The sequence below is a fragment of the Haliotis cracherodii genome, unplaced genomic scaffold, assembly GCF_022045235.1.
Source record: "Haliotis cracherodii isolate W230 unplaced genomic scaffold, xgHalCrac1.p SCAF_25, whole genome shotgun sequence".
NCBI lineage: Eukaryota > Metazoa > Mollusca > Gastropoda > Lepetellida > Haliotidae > Haliotis > Haliotis cracherodii.
In genome coordinates this window covers 4,661,808-4,680,626 of record NW_027266281.1, presented here as the reverse complement: position 1 = coordinate 4,680,626, position 18,819 = coordinate 4,661,808, and the positions used below count along the sequence as shown (strand labels likewise).

Sequence of the window (18,819 nt, the reverse complement as noted above, 5' to 3'; positions counted from 1 at the left end):
TACGTCTTTTCGGCTGATCCTGATAACATATTACATTCGCACAGATATGTACGTAGCAATACAAATCTTTCAGACATTAATTATTAAGAAAAGAACACTCACTATCTTTTAAATGAATGATAAGAAGAGGACTATTCTCAACAACGTTTTCCATAGACAAAGAAGTAACCAAATCGCTGTAAGTGTCGGAATATTAAGCCATTTATGTTTGGTTGTTTGGTGGATTTGTTGTCTAACGCCGCACTCAGCAATATTCCCGCTAAATGACGGCGGTCTGTAAATAATCGAGTCTGGACCAGGCGACTAACGGATCGGGTGGTCAGGCTCGCTGACTTGGTAACAGCATGTCATCGTATCCCATGCGCTGGACCCGTGAGGATTCCGGGGTAGAATAGGTCTTCAGCAACCCATGCTTGCCGTAAAAGGTGACTATGGGACAATTGGGATTGATGACATGCATCGACCAAGTCAGCGAGTCTGACCACCCGATCCCGTTAGTCGCCTTTTACGACAAGCATCGTCACCATGGGTTGCTGAAGACCTATTGTACCCCGGAATCTTCACGAGTTCCACGAACTAAGGGGCACTATTGTGGGCTCCCGTCGCCCTCAACCATCAGATCTAGACTCCCTTCTTCTGCCGACAAAGGGTAAAAGCCCACGTCAAACAGGCTGCAGAACATAAGCATCTAGAGTCATCAGAAGATGACAAATCCCCCGGCCCCTACAAATTCGAAAGAACATAATATCTGCCTGTTAAGTGAACTTGATGACGAATTTCTATCTGATCTGTCTGTCAGTATACAAGAGTAGTTATTGAGCTATCGAAGCAGGACTGTGGAATTGGGATTCGGAACTTTGTATTTCTGTGTCAGGTACACACCAACATGAACAGTCAAAGTCAAACTTGTTGCCAGGGATACGGAAAAAATATAAATTCTAACAATCCCTCAAAAAAGGCACCAGATGACAAACTAGTCATATGTGTGCATAGTTTCAAGGAATAATACATATCAGTTTTAAAGATGTAGTCAAAGTCAAACTTCTTGCCATGGAAACAGGAACAAAAATATCTAAATTCCTAAATAGCAAAAGGCATCACTTCAACCCCTGAATAATACATGTTCCAAGTTTGATTCAACACCGTTGAACAGTTTTTAGTGCTGCTCCAGAAACGACCCCTACCTCCATTTCAGCTAAGTCTAACTTGTTTCCATGGATACACGGAAAAATGAAATTTTGAAACTGTCCTAAATAGCAAAAATAAAATTTTAAAAATTTACAAAATAGCAAAAGGCACCACTTCAGCATGTGACTGATACATCTTTCAAGTTTCAATCAAATATATTAAATGGTTTTCAAATTCTGCCCCGGAAACAAATCCCATCCCCAATGGCGTCTATGTCCAACTTCTTTCCCTATAACCTAAAAAAATCCAAAAAAAATCGAAAAATCCCAAAATATCAAAAGGCACCACTTCAGTACGTGACTGATGGATTTGCCAAGTTTCGTTCAAATAGACTGAATTGTTTTCGAGTTTTGCACCAGAAAAGGAAATGATTACGGACGGACGGACGGACAGACTGGCTTATCGCAGTATTCCCCCGCATTATATGCCTGGGGATGATAAAGGACACACGATCAATCTTGAACTGTATGTATTGTCTGCGTGTAAGTCTCTGCTCAGCCTCTATGGGGCTTAGAAAAGTACTCTCAGCTATGTTCATAAGTCTAGCTCATCTATTTACACTGTGCAGCGAATGTACCTATATCACCTGTAAAGATGAGGATGCGTTCCTCACTAGAGAGGTACCGTCCTCCCTGGTGTGTGGTTCGTTGTGTACCTACTCAACTGGATGTGACTCCTTCATCTGGGATACAGAACAGAGAAAGAGACGACGCCAATTACTGGGTATCGGGTGAGTCAAGCAATATTAGAGTGAGTGAGTATGGTTTTACGCCGCTTTTAGCAATATTCCAGCAATATCACGGCGGGGGACACCAGAAATGGGCTTCACACATTGTACCCATGTCGGGAATCGAACCCGGGTCTTCGGCGTGACGAGCGAACGCTTTAACCACTAGGCTACCCGACCGCCCTCAAACAATATTAGAATATCCATAGGATGAAGATTATTTCTTCATGATATCGTTTGAAACCGAACGCGGTCTGACATTAATCTTATCTGACGCACCACATATGATGACTTGTTCTCATATGTTTCAGCTCCAGTTGTGACACGCCACTTCATATAATGATTTGGTCTCTAGTCTTTCAGCTGCAGTTGTGATGCATCACTTCATGTAATTAGTTGCTCTCTAATGTTTCATCTCCAGTTGCAACGTACCACTTCATAACATCCGTGTAGATCCAGGGTAGAATAGGTCTTCAGCAACCCATGCTTGCCGTAAAAAGTGACTATGCTTGCCGTAAAAGGCGACTAACGGGATCGGGTGGTCTGGCTCGCTGACTTGGTTGATGCATGCTTCACTACACCTACAACCTACAACGCTTGCAATAGAAATTCAAATGATTTCGAAAGACTACAAACTTGTTAACATTAAGCCTCCTTTAACCAGATTCAGTATGACGTAAATGTCGTTTGTTTTTTGTTTAACGCATCACACAGCAATATTCCAGCTATATGAAGGCGGTCTGTAAATAATCAAATATGGACCAGACAACCCAGTGATTAAGATCATGAGCATCGATCCATGTAATTGGGCTCGATGACATGCATCAACCAAGTCAGTGAGCCCGACCACTCGATCCCGTTAGTCGCCTTTTACGACAAACATAGTCGCCTTTTACGGTAAGCATGGGTTACTGAAGACCTATTCTACCCCGGATCTTCACGGGTCTGACATAAATGTGAAGTATGAAAAAACAGTAGACAACAAATCCAACGTACAATAAATCTTTACGTCAGGCCTCAGCAACAGGGCAGTAAAAACAACAATTCAGTAGTTAAGATCAACAAATCAGACCTACAATAGTACAGTACCAGAGAACAGTACATCAGACCAATACATCCCTACAAGACAGCATTCGCATACACCACATAAGTACATCAGACCAATACATCCCTACAAGACAGCATTCGCATACAACACACAAGTACAACAGACCAATACATCCCTACCAGACAGCATTCGCATACAACACACAAGTACAACAGACCAATACATCCCTACAAGACAACATTCGCATACAACACACAAGTACAACAGACCAATACATCCCTACCAGACAGCATTCGCATACAACACACAAGTGCATCAGACCAATACATCTAACCAAGACAGCATTTGCATACAACACACAGGTACATCAGACCAATACATCTAACCAAGACAGCATTCGCATACAACACACAAGTACATCAGACCTATACATCTAACCAAGACAGTATTCGCATACAACACACAAGTACATCAGACCAATACATCTAACCAAGACAGTATTCGCATACAACACATAAGACTTAGTACACCAGAGCAACACATCAGACCAATCCATCCAACCAAGACAGTATTCGCATACAACACACAAGTACATCAGATCAATACATCACACCAGTACATCCCATTGATTCTGAACCACGAGATACTTGAACATCTGCTGCTTGTGGACTGCAGAATTGTAAAACATTTTTATCTTATTGTGACGAGCACCAATTTCTAGGTTAAGTATGTATTCTACCATGAATTTGGAATTTACTCGATTCTGATTGGTCAGTCAGAGGCTATTAAATCACAATAAACCCCCTTTGATTGAAACAGCTATTTTGACGGCCGCATCACCGCGGAAGCTAATATTCATAGAATAGTACTATTTTCAGTCATTGTCGGTAGGCATATTTAAATAATTATATCTACAATTACAGGTTACAAAATGCACAGATGCGGTTACTACAATATTCAAAGAATGTGTGGCAATACTTTTCGTGCAGAAAAACACCACAGAATATCAACAAAGGGAATGTATTTACGTTTACGAGACAACAGAGAGCTTGGAATTTTGGCGCTTTTCTATATACGACAGTGACGTCATATCTTTTGCGTCACAATGAGCGATATGACGTCATAATGGTGACGCGCGATGTAGAGCGAAAGCCTTGCAAAGCTTGCTTGTTTTCTTTAGGGATGCCCACCTCATGTTAGCTTACCAAGTTGCCGTGCTTATATGCTTTCAATGCCTGTTATATGTTCGAGTGAAGTATTACGGCGGCGTAAACAAACTGCTTGAGTATATACAGCACCATATTTTCTTCGGTGATTCCGTAATTCATCGATAACCCACACAAAACACTGGACTCAACCCATGCCGCTTCACTTAGTATATTTGCTCACACCAAAGAGTTCGCGCTAATTTTAACATTTGAAACCTAACGCTGCGCGTTCGGTTCCAAATTCAATTTAGCGGGGTTAAATCTACAGGTAACCTAGCTCTACCTTGAAAACACAGTATGATATTATCTCCTAATTCAAAACCACAAGAAATATGTGCATTTTTTTAATTTTTTTTTGTTTTTTTTGTTGACATCATTTATTCATATTGATTGTCCACGATTTTACATGGCCTGGCATATCAGGGTTTATATTTTTATATTTGGGTTTGAGTTGCATAAAGCAATAATACTCATCTAAATATTCAGTACACATTTAATTTTTTCTGCAAGATTAACATTGTTATACTGTAGTACTTTGTATTGTATTTCTAGTTCTCTTTTAAATATTCTAAAATGGCAATCGGTTTCAGTTACTTTACATCTGTACACAATATACTTTGCTTGCAGTAGTAAATAATTTATCAAAGTACACTCCTCTGTGCCTCCTTCTCTACCATACAATACAGTATCTTTGTAATTATCATATATCTGATTATGTATATTAACCTTCGCCCACTTAAAGAATTCTATCCAAAAGAGTAATACATTTGAACAGTAAAACATGTAATGTCTAACAGTATCTATACTACCACAATGTTCACATACATTACTTTCTTTAATGTTAATTCTATTTAAATACTGATTACAAGGAATGATTGAGTGTAGAATTTTGAATTGCAACTTGGAACACATTATAGATTGTATTATAACAAAATTTACTTTTACAAGGTGTGTCAGCAAGTCTGATTCCTTTAACTTCAGGATGTGGTTCAATTTCTATAGGACCCGTGTTTTGGAAACTAAACATGTTCTGTCCTATTGCCTTCCTAATAGCATTGATATACCTACTATATTTTCTTGGTGTTATGACAATTCCATATTTCCTAGCAATTGTTTCGCGTTGAAAGAAATCCCCATTCTTTTTAAGTAATTGCCTTATATAAATAATGCAAAAATATGTGCAGTTAACTACGGTTAAAACTCAAAAGGACGGCCAATTTTAGTTCGTTATAACCATAGTTCGTTATAAGCATATATACAGCATATATCAACAAATGACAGGGGCCAAAAAATAAATTCGTTATATTCGTCAGTTCGTTATAAGCGTGTTCGTAATAACCGTAGTTTACTGTAGTTGATAATCATTTTTCGTCCATGTTACATATGCAACTTTCGTTTACAGGCTGGAGATCATTGTTTTTGTGGAGATGACATCAAAGATGGGTATGTCATGAAACCCGACGCTGAAGGCACCAAGCCTTGCCCTGGTGACAGAGGAACGAATTCTGGATGAAGGATGTCCATCTATAAGATTGTCCACTATACGACAGATTGACAAAGTAAACACAATTTATGTGTGAGAGTGAGTGAGTGAGTTAGGTTCCAGCTGTATCACGGCGTGTCAGCTTAATGTGGGAGGAAATCCCGAAGTGATGCAGGTCTCAGACGTTTACCTCTTCTGTGAAACTGACGAGCACGGGCATGGTGCTGACAAACCTAGAAACATGATCGGGCCGAACCGGGATTCGAACCCACAATCATAGGTTTGTGGCGTGCCCAAGGGAAGCAACTCAGCGAATCGCGGCGCATTAGACGACTGGGCCACCCTCTAACCACCCACCACAAATCAAGAGAGGAATCATCGCCACCTTAGCCCGACGTGCTGTCAACATCTGTTCCACGCCACAACAGCTACAAACTGAACTCAACCACCTCCGCTATGTCTTCACTAACTGACCGCCTCCGTGGTCTAGAGGTAGAGCGTCCGCCCGGAGAGCGGAAGCTCCGGGGTTCGATCCCCGGCCGCGTCATACCAAAATACGTTAAAAGATGGTACTTGTTGTTACCCTGTCTGGCGCTCGGCATTAAGGGGCTAAAACAAGGACTGTTCGGCTCGGAGTCAGTATACTGTGTATGAGTGGGGTATTCATGTTAAACTGCGGCATGGTATCTCAGTGAGCTAGCACTATAAATCGGCATCAGTCCGGACTAGTACAAGCAGCCACACAAACACACACACGTACATGCACGTCGCTATATAAGTGCAATAATCTTGGACGCGACGTTAAACCCCATTTTACCCCACCTCACCTCTTCACTAACTTCAACAATTACCCTACCAGCCTAGCTGATCAAACAATCAACAGCATCCTCAGCCCTAGAGAGCGGCCTCCACGACAACAGACATCCCCGTTTGTCATCAGTCTTCCCTACATAGGAACAGCCAGCCACCAGATCCGCAAACTGCTCAAACACCATGCCAACATTGATACAGTATTCCAGAGAGGCAGGATGATCAGGAACATCCTCAGTGCCAATGGCAAGCCCCCTACATCAAAGAAAGAAGAACCAGCTGGTGTCGTATATCACATACAATGTGCTTACTTACTTACTTTGGAGATTTAACGTGCGCTTTCCGACTGATGTATTTCGCACACGGGCCAGGCCAGGCCATTTAATATGTTTCCGAAAGGGGCGAAAGTGGTCTGTGCAACCCAAGAGGGGGCTTTAGGGGTTGCTTATATAGAATTTGGGAATTTTGAGATTTGGAATAGATGCCGATGGGGTTGGGGAGGAGAACTAAGGGAGCTGGGTATGGTGGATGTCTGTTTGTTTATGTGATTTTGATTTGGTAGGTTATTGTGTTTTTAGATGCGTTTTATTAGTTCCGTTTTGATTAAGAATACGCCTAAGGCCTTGAAGTTTTCTAGTTTATTTTGTGGGTTTAGTATTGTTTCTAGCGTGAGAGCCTTGTTTAGACCGAGGGTGGTTTGTAATGCGGTTTCGATGTGTTAGGTAGTGTGTGCAGTGGATGAGTGCGTGTTCTGGGGTTTCTAGTTGTTTGCAGTGTGGGCAGTTACCTGTAGTGTGTTTTTAAAAATAAATTTGGTGGTTATTTAGGTTGGTGTGTCCTGTTTGGAGTTTTGTGATTACTCTGTCGCTTTTTTTTGATGGATGGAGAATTTTTGGTTTGGTTAGTGGTTTGCTGAGCACTTTTTTGATTTGGCTATTTGAGTTTAGATATATTTTTTTGTGATTCCTACGTGGGCCGGTATCCACAAGAAGGTTATTTGTTTGCCTGCCTTAGTTAGGTCGTTGGAGCTTTTAAGTATTTGATTTATTAATTTAGGTCGGTTTTTGGGTATTTTTGGTTTTGGAGGGCTTGCAGTCCACTTAGGGAGTCGGTAAGTATTAGGATTTCTGTTTTGTTTTTTGGATTCTTGATTATGGAGGGCTGAGGCCATGCCCATTAGTTCTGCCGTGAATATTGATTGGTTGTTTGGGAGTCGGAAGGATTGTGTGGTTTTAGTTGGTTGTGTGGTATGGACTCCGAAACCTGTGTGTTTGGAGGTCGGATCTGAGGATCCGTCCGTGTAAATGTGACACCAATTTGGCCAATTTTCGTGTATGTATGCTAGTGTGGTAGTTTTAGCTAAGTTTGGGTCGGTTTGTTTATTTATTTGGCTAGCTAGTGTTGTGTCTACTTGGGTATTTTAAGTTTAGGGGTGAAGATATTTGATTGTTTGCAGTTTTGTTTGAGGTTTTTTAATTTGGTGTTCATTTAGGTAGTTTGTTATTCTTTGAGATATTGGGGTAAGTAAGGGGTGTTTATCAGCTAGAGCTTGGTGTTTAGGGCTGATGTTTTGGTTTATTAAGTTTTGGATGAGAGGGTTTGATTGGGACGCGGCCCAGAAATTTAAGCTTAGCTGTTCCCTGCGTAGACTTAGTGGCATTTCTCCTGTTAAGGCCTGAAGTGAGGTGTAGGAGGTGCCATGTTGGGTGCGTGTAATTAGTTTGAGAGCCTGATATTGTATTGAGTCAAGGTTTTTAGATAGAGAGTTGTTTAGGGTGTTGTATATGGCGCAGCCGTAGTCTAGTTTTGATCTGATTAGTGATATGTAGAGAGAGAGGAGGGTATCTTTGGAGGCTCCCCAGTTAGAGCCAGTTAGGCAGTTAGAGTGTTTAGGTCTTTACTGCATTTAGTTTGTTAGGTTTTGGATGTGAGCATCCCAGGTGAGATGTTCATCGAAAATAAGGCATCTGTACGGTTTTTTATACCTTCGCAGAATTTTTCCCAGTCTCTACTTTTGGCTATTTGGACTAGTTTTTGAACCTGGTGGTTTAGTTCGTGGAATGTTTAAATATTTGAAGTCGCGTTTTGCTTTATTGAAGGCTGATTTACGTTTTCGTCTAGTCTGTTCTATTTCCTCATTCCACCATGGTACCGTCGGTTTGCCTGTCTTAGAGGTTTTGAAGGGGATGGAGGTTTGGGCTGCGTTTATTATATGGTCTGTTAGGTTTTTACAATAGGTTTCTGGATCATTATTTTCTATTTCGTTTAAGTTAGCTTCGTTGCAGATATCTTGGAATTGGTCCCAGTTAGCTTTATTGGAATGGAATTTTGGTTCTTGGTTTTCTGTTTGGATTGGTACGTTTGTTTTTCCAATGGTTATGTTTATGGGGAAGTGGTCACTACCTAGCGGGAATGTCGTGCACTTCCCATTGACTACTTTGGGCTAGATCTGCGGTGCATATGGTTCGGTCGATAGCCGACATTTTTTGGTTTATCTTATCGTACCTCGTGGGTTGGTTGCTATTAAGGAGTACTAGGTCGTTTGTTTCTATCCATTCGGGATTAATTTGCCATGGATAGTGCTAAACAACATAGGTATATATACTTATTAACATCAATGTTTATACAGTAAATTGATTGATGGACACAGAGAGCTGATTAAGATAATTGGAAGCCAGTCGATGACTGATGAACACAGAGTCAACATGCAGACTGATAGAGATGATGGAAGCCAGCTGGACTTTTGCTGAGTGCGGCGTTAAACAAACAAACAAACAAACAAACAAAGGTAGATTTCAGTGAAAAAGTCAGATTCGGAAAGGTCACAAGTTTTATTGAGAAATCTGAAGGGATAATAGGATACAATACCAGTAAAAGCACAGGGACCTCAGCAGCACATAACAACAAAGATAATCCGGTCTTCCTTCGTAGGAGTGAGTGAGTGAATAAGTTGGGTTTAACGCCGCTTTTAACAGTATTCCAGTTATATCACGGCGTGTCAGCTTAATGTTGGAGGAAAGCCCGAAATGATGCAGGTCTCAGGCGTTTACCACTTCGGTGAAACCCACGAGCACGGGTATGGTGCTGACAAACCTAGAAACATAGTCGGGGCGAACCGGGATTCAAACTCACAATCATAGGTTTCTGGCATGCCCAAGGGACGTAACTCTGCACAACGAATCGCGAAGTTTAGACGACTGGACAACCGTGCCCCCTTCTTCGTAAGATAGTGACGTATGTTTCCATTACTCTTTATAGCGGCATAGTCGTGGTCCATGGGCATTACGTAACTCATTATTGTAGCGATGAATGTCTACACACTGCATATCACGGGATCCGTGGAGATTCCGGGGTAGAATAGGTCTTCAGCAACCCATGCTTGTCGTAAAAGGTGACTATGCTTGTCGTAAAAGGTGACTATGCTTGCCGTAAAAGGTGACTATGCTTGTCGTAAAAGGTGACTATGCTTGTCGTAAAAGGTGACTATGCTTGTCGTAAAAGGTGACTGTGTTTATCGTAAAAGGTGACTATGCTTGTCGTAAAAGGTGACTATGCTTGTCGTAAAAGGCGACTAACGGGATCGCGTGGTTAGGCTCGCTGACTTGGTTGATGCATATCATCAATCCCAACTGCGTGGAACTGCTCATAATATTAATCAGTGGATTGTCTGGTCCAGACTCGATTATTTACAGACCTCCGCCATATAGCTGGAATATAGCTGAGTGCGGCGTTAAACAACAAACAAACAAACCAGCCAGCATATCACGGAATTGAATAATTCACACAGCTGTAGTACAAGAGATCTTATAGATGGACATCCTCCAGTCTCCGCCACACATCGTGCTTCTGTCTCCAGAACAAGGAACGTTGCACTCAGTGTCGGATCTCCATCTGTACCCAGCTTTGATGACGTCACCACAGAAGCATTCCCTTCCATTCTGTAATCAGAAGTAGCATGTTTATTACCAGATGTGATGTTCTGCTTATTTGGGGAAACCAACACCAAACCCTTGACATCCTGTTGTAGATGTCCGAATTGTATAGAAGGAGTGTGGTTCTCGTCACAATTAAATAAAAATCGTGTTACAATTCTGCAGATAGCCTGCAGCAGAAATATGGATATCTCGCGGTTGGTATACGATATGTTCTGATGTACTGGTCTGGTGTGCTGGTCTGACGTATTGGTCGGATGTACTTGTCGGGGTAGTAAGCTGGTATGCTGGGCTGACGTATTGGTCGGATGTACTGGTCCGGGAAGGTAAGCTGGTGTGATGGTCTGAGGTATTGGTCGGATGTACTGGTCGGGGAAGTAAGCTGGTGTGATGGTCTGAGGTATTGGTCGGATGTACTGGTCGGGGTAGTAAGTTGGTGTGCTGGTCTGACGTATTGGTCGGATGTACTTGTCGGGGTAGTAAGCTGGTGTGCTGGTCTGACGTATTGGTCGGATGTACTGGTCGGGATAGTAAGCTGGTGTGCTGGTCTGACGTTTGGTCGGATGTACTGGTCGGGGAAGTAAGCTGGTGTGCTGGTCTGACGTATTGGTCGGATGTACTGGTCGGGGTAGTAAGCTGGTGTGCTGGTCTGACGTATTGGTCGGATGTACTGGTCCGGGAAGGTAAGCTGGTGTGCTGGTCTGACGTATTGGTCGGATGTACTGGTCGGGGTAGTAAGCTGGTGTGCTGGTCTGACGTTTGGTCGAAAGTACTGGTCCGGGGTAGTAAGCTGGTGCAATGTTCTGACGAATTAGTGTGATGAATAGGTATGATGGTCTGACCGCATGTTCCAATCTCATTTACTGGTCTGACGTGTTGATCTGATTACTAGTCTGATGAACTGAGCTCATGTTTTTGACGATATGCTGGTACAAAAAACAAGAAGCATACTCCATTAACTCCCGTTATACGACATGCAAGGGGGACCATATTCCTACGAAATGTTCGAGGGGATAGTATCAAGTAAGCATGTGCCTCGATAGTGTTTGCATCGCTACTAGTGAATATTTTAAATATTCACCCCTTAATACCATGTGCACCCTTACTGATATCAACCTTTCACGCCACCGTATTTTGGGGGATTAATATCTTCCCTATGGTAGCATGTTCCACAACTGAGATAGCCAGCATCTTGCCTCGTATTGATATTATTTTTAATATGTTACCCTTCTGTAACATAATGAAGGAAAAAGTAATGTTTATCAATGTTATAATATATTGAAGTAGATTCTTATAGACGATTTTGAATGAAAATAGACTTTTCTATTTCAAGCCAGTTTTATATTCAAATACCGAAAGTACGGTTATAACGAACTCAAAGGGACTACTAATTTTAGTTCGTTATAACCGTAGTTCGTTATAAGCATATATACAGTATAACAACAGCAAATAGTCGGGACCAAAAAAGTAAGTTCGTTATATCCGTCAGTTCGTTATAAGCGTGTTCGTTATAACCGTAGTTTACTGTATATACAAACAGTCTCAGTATTCTTGCTTGGTAGCTTTCCTCGACCAGTGCGTTGGCCAAGTGTGGCATGGCGCCTGTCAAAGAAACTCTAACAGTTAGAAACAGCTACTGATCACAACTGAAACTGCTTTGAAAATGAAATAGTGATGTTTCTTTCTGGTAGGCTTTATTGGAGATGTGATTAGTGGTCAATGCATTGTTGACTGTTGAGGCAAAAACATATTGAATAACATCTTTGTGTACCTCCACTCCAAAGTGGGTATAGTTGATTCCGTGGCAGTGCAGCTTGCAAGTTTTAATTGTCAGATCTGTATTTCTCACAAGATGGCCGCATGGAAGAACACGAGACGCATCATCTTCGTAGCACCCAACGTATGTGTGTGAGTCTGTAAAATTGGATTATTTTTGAAGATCACTAGATGACAAGAAATATATTTCATGTCATCAGTCACAAGTGATAGGTTACGAAATACATGCATGGTGAATATTACAATGGAAAGGGGGCGGTCGGGTAGCCTAGTGGTTAAAGCGTTCGCTCGTCACGCCGAAGACCCGGGTTCGATTCCCGATATGGGTACAATGTGTGAAGCCCATTTCTGGTGTCCCCTGCTGGAATATTGCTAAATGTATACTCACTCACTCCCTCACTCACTCATACAATGGAAAAACTCGTGAAGATCCGGAGTAGAATAGGTCTATAGGGGGGGGCTACTAACTGGACCGTTGAAGCGTCATGCTCCGGTGAATTTGTGTCAGGAGCGGCAATGCATTCCATTCGTGACCAACTCGTGTTATTCCGGGATAAACCGAATAGCCGGATTGTCTGGTCCAGACTCCATTATTTACAGACCGCCGTCATATAGCTAGAATATTGCTGAGTGCGGCGTTAAACAACAAACAAACAAACATACAACGGAAAGGATAGAAAGGCATACTCACCACTCAACATAATGAAACAGTGAAAAGGAAGGGATGAAAAGGGTGACATAATATCAAAGACAGAATTTCATCAATTTAACTTTTATCCCATGAGTCCTTAATATTTGAGATTTTTATTATTATTAAAAAAATGTTATTATTAACACTGCTTCCGGAATGACATCCCCATAATGGCAGTGGCAGGGGACGTGTCTAGCTACACCTACCCTCAGGACATGGGGTAGTTGTAGTCGTAGTTGGTGGAGTCGTTGGCGGATTGGTAGTTGGTGTAGTTGGTGTCGTGGTACTGGTAGTTGATAGAGTCGTGGTTGTAGTTGTTGTTATTGGTGTCGTGGTAGTGGTAATTGATAGAGTCGTGGCTGTTGCTGTAATTGGTGTCGTGGTAGTGGTAATTGATGGAGTCGTGGTTGTTGTTGTAATTGGTGTCGTGGTACTGGTAGTTGATAGAGTCGTGGTTGTTGTTGTAATTGGTGTCGTGGTAGTGGTAGTTCTTAGAGTCGTGTTTGTTGTAATTGGTGTCGTGCTTGATGTTTTAGTTATAGTCGTGGAAGTCAATGTAGCTGTAGTCGTGGTGGTGGTAGTTGCTCTTGTAATTGGTGCTGCGGTTGTGGAGGTAGGTATTCCTGAGGCCAGACAGAGGTATTTAACCCCTGCTTCAGCTGGCACACAAACCTCCTTCTCTTCACATGGGCGGGTGTGACACGTCATCCTCTGAGACCCTTTCTGCAAACACATATGAAAAACATTCCAGTTTCTAACTTTTAGATTTGAGTTAGGAATATCAAACAGGATGTAATACTATCAGGTGAGGTGAAATGGGGTTTAACGTCTCGTCCAAGATTATTGCACTTATATAGGGACGTGCATGTACGTGTGTGTGTGTGTTTGTGTGGCTGCTTGTACTAGTCCGGACTGATGCCGATTTATAGTGCTAGCTCACTGAGATACCATGCCGCAGTTTAACATCAATACCCCACCCAGACACAGTATACTCACTCCGAGCCTACATGTCCTTGTTTTAGCCCCTTGATGCCGAGCGCAAGACAGGGTAACAACAAGTACCATCTTTTAACGTCGTTTGGTATGACGCGGTCGGGGATCGAACCCCGGACCTTCCGCTCTCCGGGCGGAAGCTATACCACTAGGCGGTTTGTATTAGTATCATTCAGTGATAGAAAACGGTTGTAAATTGCAAACAAATCGTGATGATTGCCAGACAATGAGGGGTCGCGGGTGGCCCAGTCGACTGTGCAGAGTTGCTTCCCTTAGGCATGCCAGAAACCTATGGTTGTGGGTTCGAATCCCGGTTCGCCCCGATTATGTTTCTAGGTTTGTCAGCACCATACCCGTGCTCGTGGGTTTCACTGAACTGGTAAACGTCTGAGACCTGCATGATGACAGGGGACACTGCAATGGTCTTCACTGATTGTATCCAGCAATGTTATGACGGGGGACTTGTTCATTGTCAGGAGTGAGTGAGTTGGGTTTAACGCCGCTTTTAACAGTATTCCAGTTTTATCACGGCGTGTCAGCTTAATGTAGGAGAAAAGCCCAAAGTGATGCAGGTCTAAGACGTTTACCACTTCGGTGAAACCCATGAGCACGGGTATGGTGCTGACAAACCCACAATCACAGGTTTCTGGCGTGCCCAAGGGACACAACTCTGCACAGCGAAAGATCTATTGCAATTACAAGAAACATACTTGTTAATTACTTACAGAAATGGAAACAATTTGCAGATAACATTTTATAATATATCAGATTATTATAAGTATTATAATGCGTGTCTATAGTCTAATTATTTTAAGCTGTTTTAATTGTGAAAAAGCCGTAAATATGTCATCCATTGTATATTAAACGCAGCATATCAACAATCTTGGGAAATATAATAAATTTAAAAAAAAAAAACAGTTGTCGAAACTGCCCAATACTACGATGTACTACATGTTACTAATGATAGTGTATTAGTGCACGCACACACACACACACACGCGCGCGCGCACACACACACACACACACACACACTCACGATACAATTTCTGTTATGAAAAGATAAAAAATACAATAGAGATCGTTTCCTCAGTTTTCAAGCATTATTAGAAACCACTATCTCTATCATGTTCTCTGGCAATATATGCCAACCAATATATGTCCTACAGACATATGGCGTGATAGTCGACAAGTTGTTCAATTGTACTTTTGATATTAGTTTGCGTATTTGTTGGTTAGATTTGATTGTGTACGACAGATATATTTTTCCAGAATTCAATTGCCCATAATTAAGGGTGCATAGCACATGATTTCGTATTATACACGTATAAATAAGTCTTGTGTACATTGATCATTCGGAAGGGGTGCTGATCGTTCACCAACCAATATATTAGCAAATATCGCTTACGAGAGCGGAGCGCTTATTACGTCGAATACGGTATTCCACGAAATCATGCATGCACAGAACGGAAATTTTGAGCAGGATTGACAAATCAGCGTGCTCAGAGGGGTAGATTTCAGCATTTGCGCAAGAAGCACGGGCATCGTGCCGAACTCTAACACGCCAAAGTTTACCTATGAAATGTAAGAAATACAAATTCCTCTTGACGTTGCAGCTCGATTAACAATGCCAATCAACATAGAACGTCAATACAGAAAAGTATTCAGTCTCGATTATCCACAGAAACAGATTCCAGTAAGCATAAATGGAAAAATCTCCGTGAAAATAATATGAACCGATCACAGGACACCAGGTGTTCGTGAAAAGGGCAAGCTCTGTTGGTAACACCCAACACTTATAACACAATTTGCATATAAAAGCAAGCGTTTGTTGTCTGACGCAGCACAACAGTACTCCTGTCTCGATAAGGTGAGGTGGTGAGGTGAGGTGAAATTGGGTTTAACGTCGCGTTCAAGATTATTGCACTTATATGGCGACGTGCATGCACGTGTATGTGTGTGTGTGGCTGCTTGTACTAGTCCGGACTGATACCGATTTATAGTGCTAGCTCACTGAGATACCATGCTGCAGTTTAACATGAATACCCCACTCAGACACAGTATACTGACTCCGAGCCGACCAGTCATTGTTTTAGCCCCTTAATGCCGAGCGTCAGACAGGGTAACAACAAGTACCATCTTTTAACGTCTTTTTGTATGACGCGGCCCGGGATCGAACCCTGGACCTTCCGCTCTCCGGGCGGACGCTCTACCACTAGACCACGGAGGCGGTTCTCGATAAGGAGAAGCTGGATATCCTCGTTCTCTCGCAGTAAATTCCGATGGCAATTTTTGACGCTTTTTCTGAGGAAAAACGACGCTGAAAACGTCCAGTGACCATGCACAAAAAGACGGCCAGCAATGGGGCTTGGGAGACATTCTACACCCAGTCCCTACGGGATATTTGGAATTGTTTCTGGAAATTAGATAATTTTCACCTTCAGTTGCGAAACCTGATATTTATTTTTATTAAAACTATCATCCTGAATATGTTTTTTTTAAAAATGCTTTAAACAGTCTGAAGCATAATTAGTTTTTTCAAGAATTCCGATAAAATACCTGGTCCCAACCTCCCCTAGAAGAACATCAATTGATCTGTCTCCTATTAAATGAAGAGGCCTATACATTATTTCCTTTATCATATCAATAGGTGGCTACAATGTAAACAAAAGGAAAAACTCTTCATCCTTCGTTTGAACTTATTTAGCTTAGCTTACCCGAATAATAGCATGGGGCATCGTCTCTGGCTCTGTGTCTCCTCCTGTGTGCAGAGAGAGAGAGAATGAGGTGACGAGAGACAGAGAGAGAGAGGGGAGGGAAAGAGAGAGGGAGAGAGGGAGGAAGATAGCGGGAGGAGGGAGGGAGGGAGAGAGAGAGGGAGAGAGAGGAGAAAGAGAGTGAGAGAGGGAGTGAGAGAGGGAGAGAATGAGATGAAGAGAGAGGGGGTGGAGAGAGAGAGAGAAAGAGAAGAGATGAAGCAATAAACAGTAAGAGAGAGAGAGAGAATGAGATGAAGAGAGAGAGAGAGAGGAGGGGAGGGAGAGAGAGAGAGAGGGGAGGAAGAGAGAGAGAAGGAGAGAGAGAGGGGAGAGAGAGGGGGAGGGAGAGAGATTGGGGAGGAAGAGAGAGAGGGGGAGAGAGAGATTGGGGAGGAAGAGAGAGAGAGAAAATGAGATGAAGAGAGACAGACACAGAGAGAGGATATATATATGTAGAGAGAGACCTACCCCTGACTTTTGCACGGGCATCGTCTCTGGCCCTGTGTCTCCTCCTGTGTGCAGAGAGAGAGAGAGGAGGGGAGAGAGAGAGAGAGAAGAAGTGAGTGAGAGAGAGAATGAGATGAAGAGAGACACAGAGAGAGAGAGGAGGGGAGAGAGAGAGAGGGAGAGAGAGAGGGAGGGAGAGAGAGATTGGGGGAGAGAGAGAGAAGAGATGAAGAGAGACACACAGAGAGAATATATATGTATATATATATATATATGTATATATATATATACAGAGAGAGACCTACCCCTGACTTTTGCACGGGCATCGTCCCTGTCTCTGTTTCTCCTCGTGTGTGGAGGTGACAGCTGCTGGAGGCAGCATCCCAGATGAAGGAGCCACACCTAGTTGTGTAGGTACACAGAGAACCACACACCAGGGAGGAGGGCAGCACCCTGGTAAGGAACACATCCTGGCCTTGACATGTGATGTAGCTACATACACTGTAGACTGTAAACAGCTGAACTAAACACATGTACATAGCTGAGGGTACAAGCAGACTTTACTCCTACTGATGCTGAGCAGTGAGTAACATACAGACAGTAACGTACAGCTTAATACACCTAAGCTGTGGGGGATATGTTTGCACATGAATATTGATGACAGTCAAGTTACAGAACAAAAGAGTTATGCAAAATACGTAGAATCGATTAGATGTCCTGTAATCTAAATGAAAAGAAACGTATTGGTTATTTTATATTGAGTGACAGTTGTGTTTCATATTTGTTTGGGTAGATTATCAACAAAGGCAAAGAACATGATGGGAGTACTTTAGATGGTTATGTTATGTTTTGTTTTACGCCGCACTCGGCAACATTCCAGCGGCGGTCTGTAAATAATGGACCAGACAATCCAGTGATTGACATCATGAGCATCGATCCACGCAAGCCTGACCACCCGATCCTGTTAGTCGCCTCTTACGACAAGCATGGTGGCTTTTTACAACAAGCATGGGTTTCTGAAGACCTATTCTGATGATGTGCCTTAGCACATGATAATGTGACACACACAGAGAGATAATTCATCACCAGAAACATGTACAGGCGGAAACAGAGCAGAGTCGATGATGACATACGATCGCACGTTTTGCCTGCCAATGAGGAGACACACATTTGTCGCCCTGGATGTTAGCCCAAGATTGATGTCGTTGTTGAAGCGTTTAGGCAGGGTCTTATATATAAACAGACGGCCAAAAGAGCGTTATCAACGATATTTCTAGGATAAAATATGACCAACGTAATTTGAAGCAGCAATAACAATTGTATTGTAGAAATTCATCATTCAGAACAGTAAAATGCGAATTTACTTATTCAACAACAAAGTCCTTGACCTCCAACAGGGGTCATTCGTCCAGTATTCGATCAACAACATTGGTTACAACTTTTAGGTGACGACGGACCAGACCGTTCAATACGGGAAATGACCTCCATGAGCGGCAATGCATCTTCGAATGCGGCGTCGAACTGAGTTGACAAGCGTCCTCACATCGACTGCAGGTATCCGATTCCATTCCTCACGGAGGGCAACGATCAACGCTTGTCTCGTGAAGGGAGGATGTTGACGTTTCCGAAGACGACGCCCCAGCTGTTCCCAGAGATGTTCTATGGGGGACAGATCTGGTGATCGAGCTGGCCACGGCAGGACAGTCACGTTGTTGGCGTTGAGGAAATCTCTAGTAATACGGGCTTTATCGGGTGTGGCG

The 18,819-nt window shown here is 42.6% G+C and overlaps 1 protein-coding gene across 1 annotated transcript in view; it reads right to left on the bottom strand.

Annotated features, from left to right (window-relative positions):
* The window catches only part of LOC139472659 (uncharacterized), a 40,023-nt gene extending 22,425 nt beyond the window's left edge, over positions 1-17,598 (bottom strand). The window contains exons 1-5 of the mRNA XM_071255123.1: positions 17,365-17,598; positions 13,070-13,586; positions 11,922-11,998; positions 10,694-11,199; positions 10,261-10,402 (exon numbers count right to left, since the gene is read on the bottom strand). Coding sequence (XP_071111224.1) covers positions 10,261-10,402; positions 10,694-11,199; positions 11,922-11,998; positions 13,070-13,586; positions 17,365-17,598 — 1,476 coding nt within the window. The remainder of the gene's footprint in view (positions 1-10,260; positions 10,403-10,693; positions 11,200-11,921; positions 11,999-13,069; positions 13,587-17,364) is intronic.
* Positions 17,599-18,819: the final 1,221 nt, after the last annotated feature.